The sequence below is a fragment of the Camelus dromedarius genome, chromosome 9 (genome assembly GCF_036321535.1).
Source record: "Camelus dromedarius isolate mCamDro1 chromosome 9, mCamDro1.pat, whole genome shotgun sequence".
In the NCBI taxonomy this organism is placed as follows: domain Eukaryota; kingdom Metazoa; phylum Chordata; class Mammalia; order Artiodactyla; family Camelidae; genus Camelus; species Camelus dromedarius.
Genome location: NC_087444.1, coordinates 60,749,476 through 60,771,642, shown reverse-complemented (window position 1 = coordinate 60,771,642; position 22,167 = coordinate 60,749,476). Strand labels below are relative to the sequence as shown.

Sequence of the window (22,167 nt, the reverse complement as noted above, 5' to 3'; positions counted from 1 at the left end):
ATGTTGCCAATTTTTAAAAATAATGACAACAACCAAAAAACCCACCAAATCAGCAAGTAATTTAGAAGAACATGCAGGTATTGTCAAATTGAAATTAGGATGAATTGCAACATAGATAATCACTCTCTGGATAATAAAAATGACTGCTCTATAAAATAAACATCACAGAACTGGTTTCAGTTTACTCCTTAGCTCGCCTAAAGCCACACTAACATAATTAATAAAAACTATCTCATTTAGTCTTAAGAATACTAAGCAATTTCACATATATATTGTTATTCATCCTAAAAATATTCCTGTAGTAAATGTCACTTATCAACATTTTCCTCTTACAAAAGAGAAAGTAGAAGGAAAAATGGAAAAACCACACATTTAAAAGAAATCAGATCTCCTTAATCAAGGAAAGGTTACGAGCAAACACTTTCTTTCAAGGAAGGCTTTCCATTTTCTAATGTTCAAGTGATTTTTTTTTAAACTTTCCTCTCAAATTCTTTTTTTTTATAAACAAACATAAAATGTCTTTATTCTATTTGTTTAAGGTAAAAATCATCCTTCTGGACAAATTTTTATATGAATAAAATGATAGAAAACTTCATGAATAGGGTATGTACCAGTAAGAACATGGCTTTGAAGTCAGAGGGTCGATCCCAGCTCCATCACTCAACATACACAAATTGACCCTAGTCTGAGTATCTTCAATGGTAAAATTGGAATAATGACTGTCTCACAGGTTCAAGAGAACTAAATATAAAGAGTTTAACACCCTGCCTAGCACTAAACATCTACAATGAGGATCCAATGAGCCTTTCTCCATGAAGTATCAAAAAACACCAATTCTAAAATTTTTAAGAAAGACTATATTATCCACTAAGATAATTCCATTATGTTAAATTCATTCAATTTGTTACAAATAGCACAACTTACTTAAAGACAGTACAGCTAAACACAATAATTCTGGGAGCTCTTGGACACAACTGGTGTGACCAATAAATGGGATACTGTCTATAAAGAGCTGATTTGGTACAACCCCTGCACACAGTAAACTCATTACTAAATCTATAAACACCAGCAGTTTACATGTTTTAAATGAGTAATTTTGCAAATGTTCAAGGGCTAGTCAGCTTGGATGTCTAAATGCGCCTACAACTGTTGAAGTTAGTATTAAATTAGCATTCAATATGTATTATTTTGGTAAGTATACCTAGAAAGGGGGTACTTCCTAACAAAACATCTCTTTTGTATATTAAAAGAACAATAGATTCAATCAGAAGTAATACAAGAGATCAATGTCAGTATTTCAAACCAAGAATACTGTTTTAAACTTATCAATAATTCTGTCTAGAACAAAAATGTGAACACATTGGAGAACAGTTTAATGACTGAGTTGCTATTTCTAAATTTTGAATTTTTTCTAAAAATACAAAAAGAAAGAAGATAATTCAAAAAGCAGCTCATGCAGAAACCCTTTTAGAAGGGAGGCAAGCAGGAGTCCAGCAGGGTCTCTGGGAGAAATTAAAGCTTGAGGAACTCTGTCTGAAATTCCCACTAGTGGAAATATCCAGGATCAAGTGCTTGGTCAGAAAGTTTTCTCCAAATAGTCCCTCTAATATTTAGGGCTTAAATAATTCCATTAAAGATCACAAAGTAGAAAATACAAAAATGATTCTAAGAACTAGTATGTTATAGAAGGTATCTTCATTTGCCCCAAAACTTGAACTTTTTTTTTAATATAACTAATTTTTTGGACACTGTAAAGTATGTAGTCAAAGAAGCAACTGCTGTAAATAATTTTTTTAAACAGAAAATAGAACCTGGATACAGTTAGGATAAACCTCTCAAGCCTGCTTATTTATAATACATAGACCTCCTTGTTTGGTTTCACCACATCTGATCCTTAAAAATTAGGTTCAGCCTTCAATTCTTAATCTAAAAGAATAATCCAATAAATAAGACTTAATTTGTATCAGATATCCTCATGTAATGTTCCTTACAGAAAATAAGAACTAAAGCACTGTTATAAGGCATATAAGAAACTTTTATCATCTTCTTTTGAATCTTGCTAATCATGAGCTATAATGTAATAATGTGCTGCTAAGAAGCACCTACTGTTTTTATTAAAAAGTAGCAGCAAACTAGCTTTAAACTTAAGAATGAAGATCAGGACAAATCTCATGAGAAACACCTTATTTCCATAAAGCTGTAAAAAGTATGAGATAGAGCAAATTAAATGATGTGTATGGTCAAGTATTTATAGGTAAAGTATACAGATGTCCACAATTTACTTTGAAATGCATCAGAAAAAAAAATGGATTAATGGATGGAGGTATGGATAGATATGTGATCAAGGTTCACCTATACAATTCTTTCACTTTTTCTGTATGTTTGAAGATTTTCATAATAGAATATTAAAAAGGAGACAGGGGAAATATGAGAAGGACTCCTTATTTTTAGTCCTCTTCTTAAAAGCAACTGATAACATCTTTGTAAAGAAAAAGTTCCATATCCCTGGTTTGAGGCAAGTGATAAAGACTCCAATTTCTAGCTGAAAATAATAAAAAAGGAAAACAAAACTTAAATCACAGATGGAAATAAAATTTTGCTAATTTTCATTTTAGAGTATTAAGTTGGAATAGGCAGGAAATACTGACATTAAGCCCCCTTTTTAAGTATCTTTTCTCATTCTCTACCTAAAATGCTAAACAAAAAAGCAGAAAATACCAAGAGATGCTTAAAAAGGAAACAAGGGGAAAGGCTTTAAGTGTTAATATCTGGGATGACATGGGGCAGAGTTAATTGTATTTACAGTTTTTAATTGAAGAAATTATGAAATCGAAAGATTCTGAAATATATATGAGTAAATACACAATCTTCTTTAGAAATGATTTCTAGTCCACTATACCCACTCTAGAACATCCTATTAAGCATCGAAGAAACCTTTGCTTCAATTCACCATTTATTGAGCGCCTGCTCTGCAACCAAGCCTTATGCCATTCGCTGCAGGGATCATCACTCGAACATAGTATGGCGCGCGCGCGTGCGTGCGTGCGTGCGTGCGTGTGTGTGTGTGTGTGTGTTCGCGCGCGCAATGCTTCTTTGTTAAAGATCCAATGCCTTGATGGATGCCTGAGGTTTTACCTCTAAAATTAAGAAAATAGAGGAATACTAAATTCAGGTATGGATTATATAAGTAAAGAGAGACATCTTCTCTTTACTAAAGAAAGGAATGACAGTAATTTTTTTAAGTATCCTCATGAACAGCATAAACATATTACAAAGGTTATTTAAGCAACAGAAATATTCTTGAAAGAAGCCTCTATAATGCTACACCTTCTGCAATTTGGTGGGGAGGGGAGCACATTTAATTAAAATGTATCTGTATTAAATCAATAGCATTTTTTTTAATGGTCATGGCAAGGTACTATTAAGATAAATGAAATCTACTACAAAATTCAGGCAATATGGTGGCATATTCCTTTTTCTCAAGTCTACTATACCTAGGAAAATTATGTCAGCAAAAGATGCTGGTGAAATAATCCATGTTCTTTATATTTTATGAATCTATCAGAAAATTTTATTATTAGAAATAGATATAAAGATGAACATAAATATAAAAACTTGTAAGTTTCTAAAAGTTACTGAAACAAAATCATCCAAAGACAGACAGACACAGCTAACATTCTACTAGATTTCAATTTAACTTTTCAACATAAAAGCTGGGACAGAGGAATTCAGTCCAGTGCCCTATACCAACAACCATGCATATACGACTTAAGACTTGTCAGCTGTCACAGTTACCTGTTTCTTCATTAGCATTCTTTTGCACTAAGAATAAGATGTGAATTCAACGTAAGAAAGTTGAAAAGTTATATAAAAGCACACTACCCTAAGTGTGAAAGAAATGTTCCCAAAGTTCCTAGGCCATTTAGCTTTAGGTAGTGAGACTACAGGTAATTTTTATTTTCTTTATTTTCCAAATTTTCTACAACTGATACATATTTCTGTAACAAATCAGGAAGGAGAGACTTCTAAGAAAAGATGAGTTTAGATGTGCTAAGTTTATAACTGACTTAAGCTTTGATGTTTGTGCCAGTTTCTACTTAAATCTAACCATAATTAATAAGTCGTCATTTTGATTTCTTGTTTTCTACTTTATTTCTAAAACATATTTTAGAAAAAAAGGAAACTTTTTGTGTGTTGTTTTCTTAGAGTAGTGATTCATAACCCTTTATGGTTACTGACACCTATCAGAAACTGATAAAAACTCTAGATCCTTTCCTGAGGAAAAGGCCTTCTGTTTTGTTTATAATTTCAATAGAAGCCCACTCATGGATCCCTTGATGTTACTATTTCTCTCAAAAGGTCTTATAACAGTTAAAAAAAATAAATTAAAAAAAAGCAATCCTGATTTTGAACCCACCAAATACATAACATTCTCAAAATTTTCTTTAACTCACTTTATTTAGACACAAAGAAAAAAGAAAAGTGGGTAAACTATCACCAATTTGGTCTGAGTTCAATATGAATTAGTAAAAATGTTAAATTGTACACATGCCTCAATTTTTTTTACAGCTTACATTTTCCTCTCTGATACCCACCCCTCTGTTGTCTTTTGTATACTAGAATTTAGACTTTGGTATCTCAAAATGAACATGAACTTTGGATTATCAATGAGTGATTCACCTCTCAATCAAGCATTGCTGCTGCAATATTTACACCTTCATCCTCTGTGCTTGAAAGTTTTACTGTACACTGCTATCATTTTATAAAAATTAAATAAAAATGAATAGAAAATGAAAAAACTCGAGAGAACAAACAAGTGTAGTTTTCAGACCTAATATAATTAAGACAAAGATGGAAAATCATCAGGCACCCAAATCAAATCGCAGTGCAGCCTCAATCCGATACACCAAAATATTCACTAGGCTTCAGCTGATCATGGAAATTGTGAACTAAAGCAAGTGGATGCTGGAAATACATCATCAAAGACTATGTTCTAAATGATAAGATGTAACTAGTGATTTTTTTTTATAACAGTTTAAACTCTTTGGGGAAAAAAATTCCCCTATAACAAATAATTTTGCCTTTTATTTTCAGAAATGTATTGACTATTAAACTAGCGTGGTTCTTCCAAAAACAAATAGGGGCCTCCTAGAAGTAATAAATTTTAATTACAATTTAAAAATCATTAACTTTTTTTTTTTAAAAAAAAGCATTAAGCATTTACAATTTGACCTTAGTGACATAAACACTCATAGAATTAAGCTGACGAGAATAAAACAAAACGTTTTAAAGAGAAAGAATCAGCTTCTTCTCGGAATTTTAAGTTTACTCTTTTCTTATTTCAACCTTTCTATAAATGTGTATTCATTTTATATTCAGAATAAAAAATTAAAAACTTAATACAGATTTTGTTTCTTAAAAAATAATTCTTAAAACATTCAACTTCAGTCATTTTTTTTTTGCATCTTAATTTGCTTTGGAACATCACACACAAAAAATTTCAAAGCTTATTTAACATCCCAACTCATGTACTAAAACATGACACCATTAAAAAAAAAAAAAACTGTAGAAACTTGAAGAATGTCAGAGAAGGGGATTTGTATACACGATTACTCCATCTTCCCCTTGCCCCAATGACACTGTCATTAATAACTAGAGAACTTCCAATAAGAAAAGTATGCAAAACCTTCAGGAAGTTTGGAAGCTGCTCTCTGCTCCACTGGAGAAAGGTAAGCGACACATAAAAATGAAAAAGCCCGAAGGGAAGGTCCTATACAAAACAGTGATTGAAAACTCTGTGGTCAGTAAAATGGGGACTCTGAAAAACATGGTTTCCAAATGTACCTAACACTGAGAAATGTAGTCATCATCATGAATAATGATTAAAAAGCATTAAAGGTATGCAGATCAATATTTCATAATTATGCATAAAAAAATAAAATTTTATATAAGCACATGAAGTCAACAAAACATTGTTTCAGGTAATTCATGAGAAATATCCGATAAACCAGAGCACTGTCAGAAAATAGTTCAGTGCTTCTGTGGGGCAAGGTATCCCAGAGAAACATCAGAGATAAAGATATCCATCCATTTGTATTGATTAACTTTGAAAGAGGAATAAAAAATTATCAAATCTTCATTTGTTATTTTAAAATATTTAGTCATGTTTTCTCGGGTATTTCCCACTGTGTACTGTGACTATAATCTATACTAGAAACTATTCTTTTCCTTTAAACAATATTTTTTGTCCTGTTTCCTTTGAAAAATAACAAATGTCAAGATTTGCTTTACAACCTCCCTCTCAAACTTCACATGCTCCAGTGTCTCAGAATTTTTATATCCAAATTTAAAGCTATTCTTTTCAAAATTAAACATCTGAACAATATAAAATACCTTTTTCTATATTTTCATTTAGGTCTGCTTAAGGTAATTTTATAGCTATCTTTACTACTTAAAACTCTCTTAAGATGATCTGAAGGAAGCAAGACAGTAATTTTTTTACAATTCCTATGCAAACAATTTATGATTACAAACAATGCCTAACATACAGATGATCTGCATGCAGCCGGCATCACATACTGCATTTAATTCTCAGAAATCAACACAAGTAATGAGACTTCTTTTTCCTGTGGGACATGTTAAATAAAAGTCACCTATAGCGCGTTAAAAATAACCATAAATGCTTTTGTCACTCCTCCCACCATCAGGTGGAGTCTATTTTCCCACCTTTTGAACCTGGGCTAGTTTTATGAGTTCCTATGACCAGCAAAATGTGGCCTTGCAGCTTCTATTCTTGCTGCCCTTGTATCATCACATAAAGTAAGCCAGGTAAAAGAGCACATGGAGGGAGAGGCCCAGCGAGCAGCCAGCCACCAGACATGTGTGTGAGGCTATTCGGGACAACCCAGCTACCAAACAGCTGCGACCACAAAAGCGAGCCCGAACAAGGTCAGCAGAACACAACACAGGCAAGTTGAGCCCAATATGCAAAGCCACAGAACCATATACAAGTGAACGGTTTTGTTTTAGGCTAGTAAATTTTGGCTGTTGTTTTAAGCTAGTAAATTTAAATTAATAATTTTATTAAAGAACAATAAATAATGGATATAACAGCTTAGTAAGGATAGATTTTGAGTTGTAGAAGCCATACTCTCAGTGATGTGGTCATTATTTATTTTTAAAAACTTAGTACCAAAAAATATTTAGTGACTCTAAGAATTAGACATCTGACACATAATGAAGTTCATGGAACAAAATAAAGAATAAGAGTTAATGATTAGAAACAATCTCTGAAGTATAGTATTAAATGAACAGTATACAGTCTGACTTCACTTTTGTCAAAGCATGGGAGCATAATATATATAAACATGTGGATGAATACACATACATACACAAATACGTACACCCACACAAAGCCCTTACGCAAACAATTTCTGAAAAGATGAGGAAACTGGTTAAAAAAAAACAACAGCTGTTTACAAAGAAAAGAAATGAGAATTAGAAGACAAGGGGAAGAAGGAAACTAGATATCATTTATACCCTTTTGTACTTCTTAAATTTTGAACTATATATAGTGCCTAATTTAAAATTTTTTAATTTAAATTTTAAAAAATTAATACGGAACCTTTTATGTCTTTCGGATATATACTGAAATATTCCCAGGTGGAATGATATGTTTCAGATTCATGTCAAAATAGTTGGAAGTGGGAGTAGAGAGTAGGATAGGCTGTTTAAAAGGAAACAAACAGGTGGGAGGGTATAGCTCAGCGGTAGAGTGTGTGCTTAGCAGGCACCAGGTCCTGGCTTCAATCTCCAGTACCTCCATTAAAATAAATAGATAAATAAACCTAGTTATCTCCCCTCTCTACCCTCTAAAAAAGAAAACAAACAGTTCAGATGAAACCATGAGCTGATAATCATTGAAGCTGAGTAATGGGTACATGTGGGTTCAGTACCCTACTCACCTTTTGCCTGAATTTCTTCATAATAAAAGTTATTTAAAAACATTAATGTAAAACCTTAACAATACCACTCAGGAAGCCATCTCTCCATCATGGTAAGAGAAGATAATGCCATGACTACAAAATATTCAGGAATATTTACAAAGCTTTGGAGGGTTTTGTGATTTTTTTTTTCTTTATTCATCTGACAAACTTTTCAAAAAAGATTTCAGAGCTACTATTAATATTAATTGGGTGCCAGTCTGGGTGTTCTGTAGACATTATCTCACTTGTTCTCAAGTAGTACCATCATCACTTTATAAGAAGAAAACTAAGAAATCTTAGTAATTCACCCAAGGTTACAAAATTAGTAAATGACAGATTTCAAATGCAGGTCTGTGACTGCAAATCCCATGCTCTTTAGCGAAGAATTAAAAAGATAAAAAAAATTATAAATAATCTATAAACAGAATACTCAGCCCTTAGTGGATCAAACGGTAGGAAGTATATCCACATTTTAATGAGAAAATAGTGCATGAATTTTACAATACTTTATTTTCTGAGTTAAGTAAAAAGGATTATAAGGGAAAAAAGTTTTATCTAAAATTTTCTTAAATCTTCACTAAATTGAAAACCACGATTAGCTCTAAAAATGTTACACAAATTCTTAACTATTAGGCTCAAATGTCTCCTTTTAATCTGTTATTAATTAAGCAAATACTATAAATGTCTGTAGGTCACAAAGTTCTGGGATTTGAATTAATTTCTGAAAGAGATTTTTGGGGGCAGACCTTAATGCCCCGAACCATTTCTATTCCTACTTTTCTACAAATATCTTTACTTTGTGTCCTATATTTTTTAAAAGAATTTTAAGTTGATTTTTTGAAGCCTACAATATTCATTACTCATCCCTTAAAGAATCCTTTAAAATTGCACAAACAAGCAACTCTGACCAAGTGAAAAGCAACACGCTTTCAAAAGCAGTGTGTGAGACACCCTTAAGAACAGCTCAAAAAATAAATAAATAAATAAATAAAATAAAAATTAAAATAGCTCCAACCTCCATTCTTGCTTTCTATCTCTAACCAAGTAACCCAAAATCTTTGTGATTTCCATGTTTAGTGTCTGACTATGAATTCCTCCACGGCAGGGTCTTTCAGTTCCAAACAGTAATATAATACTGGCATATGGTAATAATTCAATCATTGTTTATAGAATTAAGATAATAAAAATATCACAAGACTTCCACAGTGCTCCCAAATAGCAATTTCATAGCTTTCAGAGGAATGGAGACACCTGGTTTCAGTTTTTTAATATAATAAATTGGTGAATTCACTGGCTATTTGGATTCTAGCAATATCAGATCCGCATTAAAAATAAACATAAATGTCTGTTCCCTGAGCCATATTAAAAATAATTTAAAGGAAAAAGCAAATTCTAACTGGAAAAAAATTATTTTAAAGTGTTAATATATAGATAAGGTAACATATTACTTTAAGATATATGGAGATAAATATGCTAAGCTTCTATAGTTTGGAGAACTATGGAAAAGTGGAAATTGAGATTGAGAGTCACACTAATCTGCCCTGAAATAAATGTCATATTTCTGTCTCTCAATGCTCATCAGACTTGTGTACAACTATAGTACCTGTAAACTAAAATGTTACATATAAAATAATCAAATATTTGGTCTTCATTTACTCAAACATTTATTAAGTGCCTATAACATGCCAAACAGTAGAAGGGCTGTGGACAAAAAGGATGAAAACATGCCCCATAGCCTTAAAGAATTCTCAATCTAACAGGGAAAGAATCTTACAAAACAAAGCAGAAAAGCAAGTTGTTAATCACACATTTGGGTAAATTAGTATCTGTTCTGAGTGAATCCAACCTTTTAATTTTCTGAATTCCCTATCAAACCCAATAGAGGGAAGTCCACACTAATAAAACTTCCCCTGGAAATTATTTGCAAAATGGATCACTTTGGCCAAATTAGCAGGGCGGAAATGGTTAATTCTCTGACGGAGGACTTGTATTTCGAGTTTTAACCTGGACTGAATGTATCATGAAAAGCGAATGGTCCATTATGGAAATGTTGACAGACTTACACCACCAGTGGATGCAACTACAACTTTGCATTTATTGAAGATTAATGAAGTCCCTGAATTTTTATTTATAAAATGGATATTATTTAGATTATTTCTGCAAGCCAAAAGTCAGAATTTAATAAAATGATGTATACAGATTGCACCGATTTTTACTCTTATCCACTGCTTGCAGACTATGTGCATTTAAACCAAAAATCATTTGATATACACTAACTATAAATTATTTCCTTGGAGATCTCTCAGGCATGAAGAGAAAGCCTCTTAAAATAAATTTAAAATATTATATGCTTGATGGTGTATAACCAAAGGTTTAATCTCACCACTAAAGGGGCAGTTACCATGATTTTGCAATAACCCTGCAGACAATAATCAAGACAGCTCCTGTTGTTCTCTCAGTAAAATCTTCGTAAACACAGCATGGATATATTGTAATTTGATATCTGTAAGATCAACAGCTATACCTCATGACAACTCATATTATAAGATTTTATTCACCATTAAATTGAACATTTTCCTCAGAAGACACAGGAAAGTGTGTTATTTACCAAGCATCGTCCTATTAACTATAGATTAGCACATTAAAATAGACAGGCTTGCTTTCTCTCTGCACTGTAAAAATGTGCGGTCTATAAAGCAAGCTCTGAGGTGCAGGCAATTAATTAGATTTTTCAAACTTTGGGAAAATGTACCTGTGCATATTTCCATCATTATTCTAAAACAACTGATTCTAATTATTATTCTACTACATATATTAAAAATAGACCCAAAATAGAGCTCTCTGTGATTACTCAGGTTCAAAAATGTCTCAGTTTCCACTTCATAATAGCAGTAATATTATTTTAACTTAAAAAGAAGAAGAAAAAAAGGGAAAATAAAGGCAATTAAACACAAATGGTGGCACAACTTAAGAAACTCAAGGAACATATAATTCAGTAAATGGTAAAGACAATATAAATTCGTATCAAAAGGACTCAAAATGGAGATTACTAGAATTTAATTATGGAATACCAAAAATATGCTTTATTTAAATACAAACAGGTGACCCATTAATATTTCAGAAAGTAATAAAACCATCTTTCACTCACCAATGCTGGATTTTCTCTTGGCAGTTAGTGACCACCTGTCATGAAAACAGATAACTACTCATGAAAAAACAGGGCTATGCACAAAGCTACAAAATCATTATATCAGAAAACTAGAACAGTGGCTTTACAGATCTAATAGCATCTCAATATACATTTTTATTTGTCAAATGCACAGAGCTGTGAATGTTAGCTTTTAAGCAGCACACTTTATCATACCCCTCTAATGCAGGCCGATAACTGCAGGACAAATTACAGCTTTCCAATTCATATTTTGGTACAAAACCCTCTTCATAACTATTAGGTGACATATGATATAAGATAACTAGAATTTTGTACAATCTGCAGACCTGTTTTCAATGTTACATATTTGTAGAATACGCAAATGTTATAAATAACAAAAAACCAGCGTACCATCCATGTTTTCATTTTAAAAAAATGACAGTAGTCAAATTATTTTATTTTGTCAGTATATCTCCAAGTGTTTTCACCTGTAATTTTTATTCTGACGCATTAAAAATGACTACAGTGATTCTTTTCTACTACATTTTCAAGAAGAAATACTTGGGATAAAGAGATGCTCTGAACAGCCCATTTGTTCCACCAGTGAATTATGATAAAATTTTTAGCACTCCATGGCCAGTTTAAACTATGTTTATAATACCAAAACAACAAAATTAAGCATAGAAGTTATTTATTTTCCTTCGAAAGATTTCAGTAGATTCTCAAAATGGTCAGAAGACAAATTAAGAACACTAACCAATATGGAAAAAAAAACGGCAATTTAAAAAATAGCACCATTTTCAAAGATTACTAAACATGTTTTTAAACTGCCCATTAATAAAAATGTTTAAACAATAATCTCAAATACTGTAACACCATTTTAAGAACAGAGAAACTAAAGGATAAAAACCAAATGCTTAATATAAGGCCATGTGAAAAAGACAGCAGTATTATGTAGTCTGAAACACTGCTCTAGTTCACTGTTCTAAATACCCATATTGTATCTTGTATAAGCTCAATGTTTCACCCAAAAATCACAAGAATTTTTTTTTTTGGCCTGTCACTAAATTCCTCTATTATAACATTTAATTCCTGAAGTAAATGTCTTCCTTTAGGACATTTTAAATACTAAGGCAGCAATCCTGTACCAAAATACATGCTGTAATCAGATATCCAACCATACTACGCATTAACTCAGCATAAAAAGTGGCTTTAGAATAAAGATCTCTCAGTAAGTATCAATCACAGAGCAACACTTACTAACAGTGATAATATATAATAGAGTACTGACTTTACATCTGGAAGAACTTAGCCTAAAACCACATCAATCCATTTCACTATTTCTGATTCGGCAGTAATCATAAAATAGACAAACAGAATTAAATGTAAATTGAAAAAGAAAAAAATCTTCATGAATCCCTCTTTATAAAGTTTCTATTTAACAACCCCATTAAAAGATGAGACCCAAAAACAGTCAGGGTGCTTTCCAATCCCAATGCATGTGTTTCCAAGCATGAAGTGAGCCAAAAGCACAAAAAGAAAAGCCCTGCAAACCGTAAGAGCAGAATGTTCATTAACCTCTACATGATAATCCTTTCGTAGCTGCATATTAACTAGTTACATATTCATAATCATTTACATTATTTAAAGGACCTTCGATGAAATTTTCTATGCAATATACATTAGTGACAGTGTTAAAGGTTATAGAAGATAAGTCTACTTAATGTTTCCAGGAAGCCTTTTTAATTAGTAAATATGTAAATTTGGCACATATGCTTTTTATGTTTAAAAAACAAGTTCCTGGTAGAATGGCACGTATTCTTGCCATCACCCTCCACAATCTACTCTCCACTATTCTGTAGCTATTTCCCCCCCACCCCTTTTCTTTCTTAAAATAAGTCTCCTCAAGAACAGATATTCAAGGATAAAACAACAAAAATCCATGTCATAATTTACAAGAGAAACTGTCACTATCAAAATATTATCTTACATTAAAATCTTCATTACTTATATATAGAGTTCAGAATAAGAGTTTTCAGTTAGGCATTATCCAAATATAGGCTACATATTCTCTGAACCAAAGAAATAAAGGAAAAGGTAAAAGAAGCAAGCAGGTGCGGATACATACAACAGCCTTCTAATGGTACGTCTACAGTTACCTTTGTTTATATGATTTATTGCCCACCTAATTCCAAAAAACATTTGAACCTGCAGCTTGTATTTACATTGTGAGATATCTTTCTAGTTTTCTTCTTTTTTACAGCAAATCATTTTTTTAAATAGTAAATTTTGCAGCTTAACTGCCAAAGAAAATTTAGGAAGGAAGAAAATCTTATGATTCAAAGTTGAACCTATCTGTGTTTTTAAAAAGGATTTTTTACTAAGTAAAATAACTCCAAATAACTCTATTTCTTCTGAAAATGGAATCAGGTTAATTTCTTTAAGTATTAAATAAAATGACTATAAGATAGTGAGCCTAGTTCTAAAAGCAACTTCTGAAAAACAAAACAATAAAAAAAATTTCATTACTTTATTGTCCATACAAGCTGACCCTTAGAGTAATATTAACAGTGATAAATGACAAGACTTCGTATGACAAAATAGTTCAATAAGGTAGGTTTCACCCTCTTCTTAAAAAGAGAAAACCCATGTTGAGAAATGGAGTAACTTCCCCAATATTATACAACAGCCCGAAAATAGGTAAGAGATAAAATCAGTTTTAAAACCAAGCCTATCTAATCTAAAAGCCCATCCTCACTGTATTGGACTGCTTCCAACCATCATGCATCTTACTGGGTATGAAAAGCATCTGGTTTTAACTTCAGTCTTCCTTTCTTAAAACACTAATGATGCTGCTACTTCTCCTCCAGTTCCTTCACAAACCCACACTTAACACACAAACCAGACCTTGAAAATAATGTCAGGAAAAGCAAATAAGCTTAAATTGACCAATTCACTAATAAAAATCTTTATTTCTTCCAATGCCTCATATAACTACTGGCCCTTTCAGATCAAGCAACTAAGTATAAACACAAATTTCCCAAGCCCCATTTACCTTTGTGTGCACGTGTGCTTGTTTGGGGGAAGAGGGTAGTGGGTTAGCCCTGTAATTACTATCACATCTCATCATATTTTTAAGATATTTATAACTAATTGAGCTGGATGCCCAGATGACAATGAAAGACAGCCCACCCAACAACCCATTTTAACTTAATCAGTGTCCAGCTAACACATATGCACATTCTGTTACAAAGAGTTAAAGTAACACTTGATAAATTTTAAAATCAACGAAGTATATAGAATAAGGAATAATTCTCCTTTGTTGTTATTCCTCAGAAGTCATTTTTTAAAAATAATTTTATAAAGAAAGGAATGAATGACTTAACGTGTATTAAGACCACCATTACTTATTTCCATTTGTGCTATTTGTTTTGGTAATAGACCACAAGGGGGCCTCAACCTATGAGTTTTTCCCTATTAATTACAGAGCCATATTAAAGTTAGACTGGAATAGAAAGAAGAATAAAAGGGCAAGTCTGCCTAAACCTCAAATGATACTTCTCTCAAAAATGCTTTACTTCTAAAACTTTTCCTACTATACTGCAATTCCAAATTCCTCCTGAATGGGTTAATGTAACAAGTACCAATCTGAGGACTGTATTAATCAGAGCTGTCCACATGGTTTGCTTCTCTTGCTAGACTGTCTTCAAAACAGATCATGTAATTTTGAGTTTTAAGGCCACTGAGTCAAAAAGGAAAAAGTTACCAGTGGTGGCTAAAGCCAATAGATACTGGACATACACTACTGTCTGGCAACAAAAGACTGACAATTGTTTCTTAAAGGACACATTGTCAATTAATTAAACAGATGTATGTCACCACCAAAGTATACAAGAAGTACACTTCAACAAAATCAGCAAAATATTAAAGGTCTTTTAAACAAACATCTCTGCAAAAAAGGGAGGAACTGACTTCAGGATACTAACAAAAAAATAGCAATAACAGTAATAAACTACAGTAAATTTAATGTTTCCATATAAAAATTTTAAACAAATTTACTTTCTAAATATGCTGAAAAGTGAAAATAACAGAACTGCCACTCCAATTACAAGCCATTGTTAAAACACAAATGTTCTTTCCAAAATGTAGCTAGGATGGAATCAAAATGATCATCTTCATCCTTACTTTTACATTTAGCCCAGTTTTCTCCTACCCAGGCTTCTAATGCACTTCTCATATTCAAATCCAGTCTTTCTTGCTACACAAATCTTAGACTATATCTACCATGCTTTGGTATTGTGCATCTCATTCCTTTCTTGGCTTTACCTACAAGTTAGGGCTCTTTTTTTGTTTTCAATTATTTATTACTTATAATGCCAAGTATTCTAGTAAATATACAGTCTTCTCACACTGTAAGTACTTAAGACTGGGAAACACAGACATCCAGCAACACTTCCAGGAATGAAGACCCTGACATGTTTGGAGGGTTCTCTTTCTGGGATTATTTGAATTAGGTACCCAGGAAACTCTGTACTAGCTGTACTGGCTCAAAGCTCAATTAAGTATGGGCCAGGTCTACTTCATTCACCACTATACACACCTGCCACACAGTAAGTGTCCTTTTAAAGAAGTGCAGGTCTACAATCATTCAGCCAAAAGCCTCAGGAACAGACGTATTCCTCAGTTTAGAAGGTTTCATGATTTAGTAAGGTAATACATTACACACATCACACACTACGGAACAATCCCAGTAGGACACCACCCTGTACCAAGTACAACAACATCTGCAATGAAAGACACAAATATTTAAGTAAGTGGAACAAAACGCCTCACTCAAATCAGTTGCATCAACAAATGACTATGCCACAAACTTAAGAGTATCTTCGTTTTCAGTTTTTAAGATTTCTGAACTGTGGCAGAAGACTGTGAGCTGTATTTCTCAACGTGAAATACACTTGCCCAGTTTTACTAGAAATGTTAATCATTTCCTCTCCATTCCCATAGCTTACTCTCTGAAACCATGTCCTCCTCCCATTTACAACAGGCAGAGGATCCCATTTCTCCAGTGGCAGCCACCGTGAATAGAGAGGATAGATATCTGACACCAACTGGGTCAAACAAAATTACTCTGCACATAAAGAGAGGCTGAAGTGATAACAGATTCCAGACCTGAAAAGCTGACCACTATGGGATTTGCACAAACTAAATCTAAAGGAGCTGGTCTACAAAGTAACCAAATAAATGTACGAGAAGACAAAACATGCACACACAAACAAAATAACTCTACCTTTCGAGTTCCTCCTGACTTCTCATACCAAATACTTTATAAACTTTCTTCCAAGGATTTCAATGGTTTACAACTGATTCAGAAAATTTCAGAGTAATAAACCACATAGATTAGAATGAGAATATGCCTGTGAAGATACCAAAGAAAACGAGTCATTAAAGAATAAATACAAATAGCTGAATGATGGGGAAAACATATCCTCACAAGTAACAAAAAAGTCAAATTAAAGCAATCTTTGCAATGCCATCTTGCACCAATTAAATTTTTATTTAAAGAAACCCTACCAACTATCAGTGAGACTATAGCAAAATTAATACTAAATCACTGCTAAGCAGCTCTGTAGCTTAACTCAGTCCAGACTTCTACCTCCACGTAGGGACAAAAAGCTTATGACAAACCAATAATCCCTCTGAAAACTGGAAAAGCTAGATGAATACAAAATCGTCTCTTAAAAGGCATCTAAGAGTTTTCAAAGCAATGAGAACAAAATGGACTAAGTTAGAGATGACTGTGCAGAAGTGAGCTGATGCTTTTTTCTTGGGCAACTCTAGGCACAGAGAAGACACTGAGAATTATGATTCGTCCTGAGCAAAAACTTAAAGTAGTCTGAGAAGGCTGTAGTAACAAAATCAGAGATATGCAAGGTCTCAAGCATACGGCTGGTTTCCCTCTCATGGCATTTATCAAATTCTGAAGCTGAAAAGGCCAAAGAGCTAAACTGAAACTCTGAAAAGCAGAGTTCAGGGTACCGATAAGACACAACTTAAGAGTTTAGAAGCCTTCGAAGGAAGAAGTCTGGTGAGCAAACTAGGTTTTCAGATAAAAGCCAAGAAGGAATCAAAGGTAGCTGATACCTTACTAAAACAAAACCCAGCCTGTACTCCACTCAGTACCTGCCTGGATTAAAGTAACCAACCAATCCCCACTTTATCAATTGCAGAAGAAAGGGTGAAGCTTTTCCAGAGGAAGGTATCATCTTCAGGAGTACGTACAATGTTAAAGATGCTAAAAGATTAATTAAATTAACATTTCATTATAAATGTTTCAATGACATTTACATTAGCAGTTAACTAAAAATAACAAAGATACCAAAAAACAGGACCATATGAACAGATATCAAGAAAAACAAAACAGAGCCAAACATGCAATCTACAGAGTGGAGTTAACAAACTAAGACATTAAAATAAAATTATTAATACATTCAAGAAAATAGTGGAAAAGATGGGAGAATATATGAAAAGATAGCATATTTCACCAGAGAATTATTATCTATACAAGAATCAAATGTATAATCTATAACTGAAACATCTAAAATGAGCTCAATGATTGATATTAACAGGAGACTAAACACAAAAGTCACAATTTTTGAACTGGCTGACAGGTCAATAGAAAACATCCAGATTAAAGCCCATAGATTTAAAAACAAAAAATGGAAAATACAGAAAAGGATTAATATGAGACATATGAAATACTGTACAATTAATGATCCACAGAGGGAAGAGAGAATGGCAGAAGCAATATTTGAACAGATCATGACATGATTTTCTAAAACTGAGAGGAAGGTATTAACCAAAAGATTCAAGAAGCTCTAAGAACTTCAAGCAAGAGAAATTTTTTTAAAAGTTGTATCAAGGCACAATATAGTTACACTGATAAAAACCAAAGAAAAAGAGAAAACGTTATAAGCAGCAAGGGGGAGAAGGAGCAGGGAGGTGATATAGCGTCTTCAAAGGAGCAACAAGATGAGTCAGAGCTAGAGCTAACTTCAGTGAAAAAATGACAGAAATTGGAGAACAGGATAAAATCTTGAAGTGCTGGAAAAAAATAACTGAAAATCTATAATTATGCACAGAGCAAACAGACCCTCCAACATGAAGGAAAAATAAAAAACATTTTCACACAGAAACAAAATTCCGCACCAGCAGATTTTCACTGGAAGAAACACTACAGGTAAATTATACAATGTGATAGAGGTGTTAGCTAATACTAAGGCAGTAATCACTGTGCAATATATAAATGTTACCAAAACAACACACTACACCTTAAACTTACATAATGGCATATTTCAATTATCTCTCAATAAAGCTGGCGGAGGGGGAAGAACTACAACAAGAAGTATTCAGAGTAACAGAAATGCAGAAAGAACTAAAAAGCAACTATTTAGGTAACAACAAAAGAGTAAAGGCAAATCAGTATTGACTGCACAGAACAATTAAATTGTATTGTGTTTAAAACACATAAATTAAAATGCATGGAAGTAATTATGCAAGAGGGGAAATGGATAAATGAATGCATGCTGCAATCTCTAGGAAAAGTTTCCCTAGTGAAAAAAGGATAGGAAAAAAGCACAGTGTAAATTTATAGTATATTTAGTGGTAACACATATGTAAAACAGAGTATTAAGGTACTATGGTAAAAAGAATGTATCATGAACAAGTTAACAGAAGGGAGAAAATACAATATGGTTGTCTGGTTAAATCAAAGGAAGGCACCCAAAAAGGCGGAGAGAAAAGAGAACATAAAACTGGGTAAAACTGACCCACAATGAGACACCACTTCACACCCATTAGGATGTCTGTTAAAAAAAGAAAATAACAAGTGTTGGCAAGGATGTGGAAAAATTGGAACTTTTATGCACTGTTGGTGGGAATGTAAAATAGTACAGTGACTGTGGAAAATAGTATGGTAGTTCCTCAAAAATGAAACACAGAACTATCTCATAATCCAGCAATTCCACTGCTGGTATAGACCCAAAAGAATCGAAAGCAAGGACTCAGACATTTGCATTCTCATGTTCATAGCAGAATTATTCACAACAGTCAAAAACTGAAAGAAACCCATGTCCACTGATGGATGAATGAGTAACAAAATGTGGTATATCATACAGCCTTTGAAAAAAGAAACTCTAATACATGATATAAAATGGATCAGCCTTGAAGACATTATGCTAAGTGAAACAAGTCAGTACAAATGGACAAATATTGTATTATTCCACTTTATACAACATACCCAGAGTAATCAAATTCATAGAAACAGAAAGTAAAATGGTAGCTACCAGGGAATGAGAGAACGGATAATGAGGAGTTATTGTTTAAAGGACAGTGTTAGTTTTGCAACATAAAAAAGTTCTGGAGCTGGATGATGGTGATGGTTGCGCCACAATGTGAATGTAGTACACTTAAAATGATTTAAATGACAAATTGTTATGCATATTCTACAGTTTTAAAAATAATAAAAAATCAAGTAGAAAGACAATAAAATGAAACTAAATATATCAGTAGCTCTATTATACAGAAATTGACTAAATATCCTAAATGAAATAAAAAGATGTCCAGGCTGAGTTTTTAAAACCACAACTACATGTTGTTTACAAGAAACACGCTTTGCACACAGACTGAAGTTCATGAAAAAAAAAAAAAGCAAAATATGCTGATGTGGCCATTCTAATATTCAACAAAGGAGATCCGAAGGCAAGAAGCATCACTAGAGACAAAAATATTTCAGAATGATAAAAATGTCCATTGACCAGGAAGTTATTACAGTCCTAAATGTGTATGCACCAAATAATGTAACTCCAAAATGTATAAAGCAAAGGCTGAAAAAATAGAGGAAAAGATAAGTCTGCAACCATAGCAGAGATTCTAAACCCACATCTCTTCGTAACTGACAGAACTCGCAAACAAAAAAACTTAACAAGGATACAAAATAATTGAGAAACATTCAATCAAGTTGAGCTAACAAACATACACAGAACTCAAAAACTGCAGAATTCATACTCTTTCCAAGTAACTTATGGAAAATTAACCAAAGTAGATAATATACTAGGCCTGAGGCTAGCCTTAAATTTCAGTGTTGCAAAATGTGTTCTCTGGTCAGAAAAGAAATATGATAACAACGACAGAAAAGTAAAAAATATTCAGTGTGTGGAAAATAAGAAACATGTTTGTAAGTGACTTGTGGGTCAAGGAACAAATCACAATAAAAATTAGGAAATATTTTAACTAATGAAAAAACACACAAAACTCATGCAATATCTAAAGTAATGATTGAGAATAATTTAAAACCCAAAATATATACATTGTAAAGAAAGAACAGTAACAATAAATGATTTTTTCATCTCTAGTAGCTTTTATCTCAAGAAGCTAGAAAAAAAAAATTACAGCCCATGGGAAATTTTTAAAAGGAGGAACAGCATAAAAGCAGAAATCAATGAAAAATAAAGACAACTTATAAAAGAAAAATCAATGAAGTCAAAAATTAGTTCTTTAAAAAGATTGATTAAGGCTGGTAAACCCCTAGGAAGACAAATCAAGAAGAAAAAAGACACATACAAATTACAAATAACAGAAATTAAAAAGAGGACATCACTACCAAACCAACAGATATTTTCATACTTAAAAATTACCACACAAGGAAAATATAAGGCCTAGACAGCTTCACCAACAAATTACTCCAAATACTTTAGTGAAAATCAATACCAATAGTATACAAAGTCTTTTTATAAAATACACAAAAAATGATAGTTGTTTTATGAGGTCAGCATGACACTGAAACCAAAACCTAACCCTGGACATTACAAGGAAAGAAAATATGAAATTTAATCTGGCACTATATTAAAGATAAACACATCATAAACTAGGGAGCTATCTCCAGGAAAGCAATAGTGTTTCAGTATTTTTAAAAATCAAAGTAATTCACTACATTAACATCTTAATAAACATAGAAAAAGCATTTGATCAAATTCAACACTCATTCATGATAAAACTAGGAGACTAGGAACAGGAGAACATTTCCTTAGGGAGTTATCCACCAAAAGCCTACAACAAACATTATTTTTAATGGTAAAATATTTAAAGTTGTTCCCCTCATATGCAGAACAGGATAAGGAAATCTACTACCACTACTTTTATTCAACACTATATTAAAGATCCTAAATCATTCAATAAGGCAACAAAATAATAAAAGCCTAACAAACTGTAAAGAATAAAACTTATTATGCAGACAACATGACTGTATGTATCTATATACATACTATCAGAATATACAGACAAGTAATTACAGAAATCAAGTAAATTTAACAGTCAGTATACAAAACTCAAGTATATGTCTATATACCAGCAAAAGATGAACAGCAAATTGCAAAATGCAATTTAAAAAAGTTATCTAGGGATACCTCTTAAAGACATGCAAAACTGATATACTTAAAATACTGAAAGAAGTTACAAAAGAACTAAATAAATGAAAAGATGTACTACGTCCATGGACTGGAAAACTTAAGATTGTAAACAGGTCAGTTCTCCCCAAACTGATCTTCAGATTCAATGCAATTCAAGTAAAACCCTAGCAGCCTATTTTGTGAGTACTGAAGAGCTGATTCTAAAATATTCGTGAAAAAGCAAAAGGTCAAAGCAATTTTGAACAACAAAGCTAAGGAATTTTACTGTATCAAGACCTAGTAAGAAAGTGTGGTACTGGTACAAGTACAGGCACATAATCCAATGAAACAGAACAGAAGAATAACAGAACTATACATACATGATCACGTAATTTATGAAAAAGATATACTCCATGTGGAATTAAAGCTATGCCTTAGGAATAAGTGTTACATGCTAGGAATGAATGCAAAATTGAAACAGACCAGCTCTAACAAAATCCAAAACCAACACTCACCTGAGTTGTGTTGATCCACTAGTACTCTGACTGCTTAAAGAAAACTTATCCCTCTTTGAAGAAAGGTAACATCATCA

The 22,167-nt window shown here is 32.6% G+C and overlaps 1 protein-coding gene across 1 annotated transcript in view; it reads right to left on the bottom strand.

The window, feature by feature from the left end:
- The window catches only part of URI1 (URI1 prefoldin like chaperone), a 63,654-nt gene that overhangs the window by 27,063 nt on the left and 14,424 nt on the right, over positions 1-22,167 (bottom strand). The window contains exon 2 of the mRNA XM_031458543.2: positions 11,134-11,168. Within this exon, the coding sequence (XP_031314403.1) occupies positions 11,134-11,168 (35 nt within the window). The remainder of the gene's footprint in view (positions 1-11,133; positions 11,169-22,167) is intronic.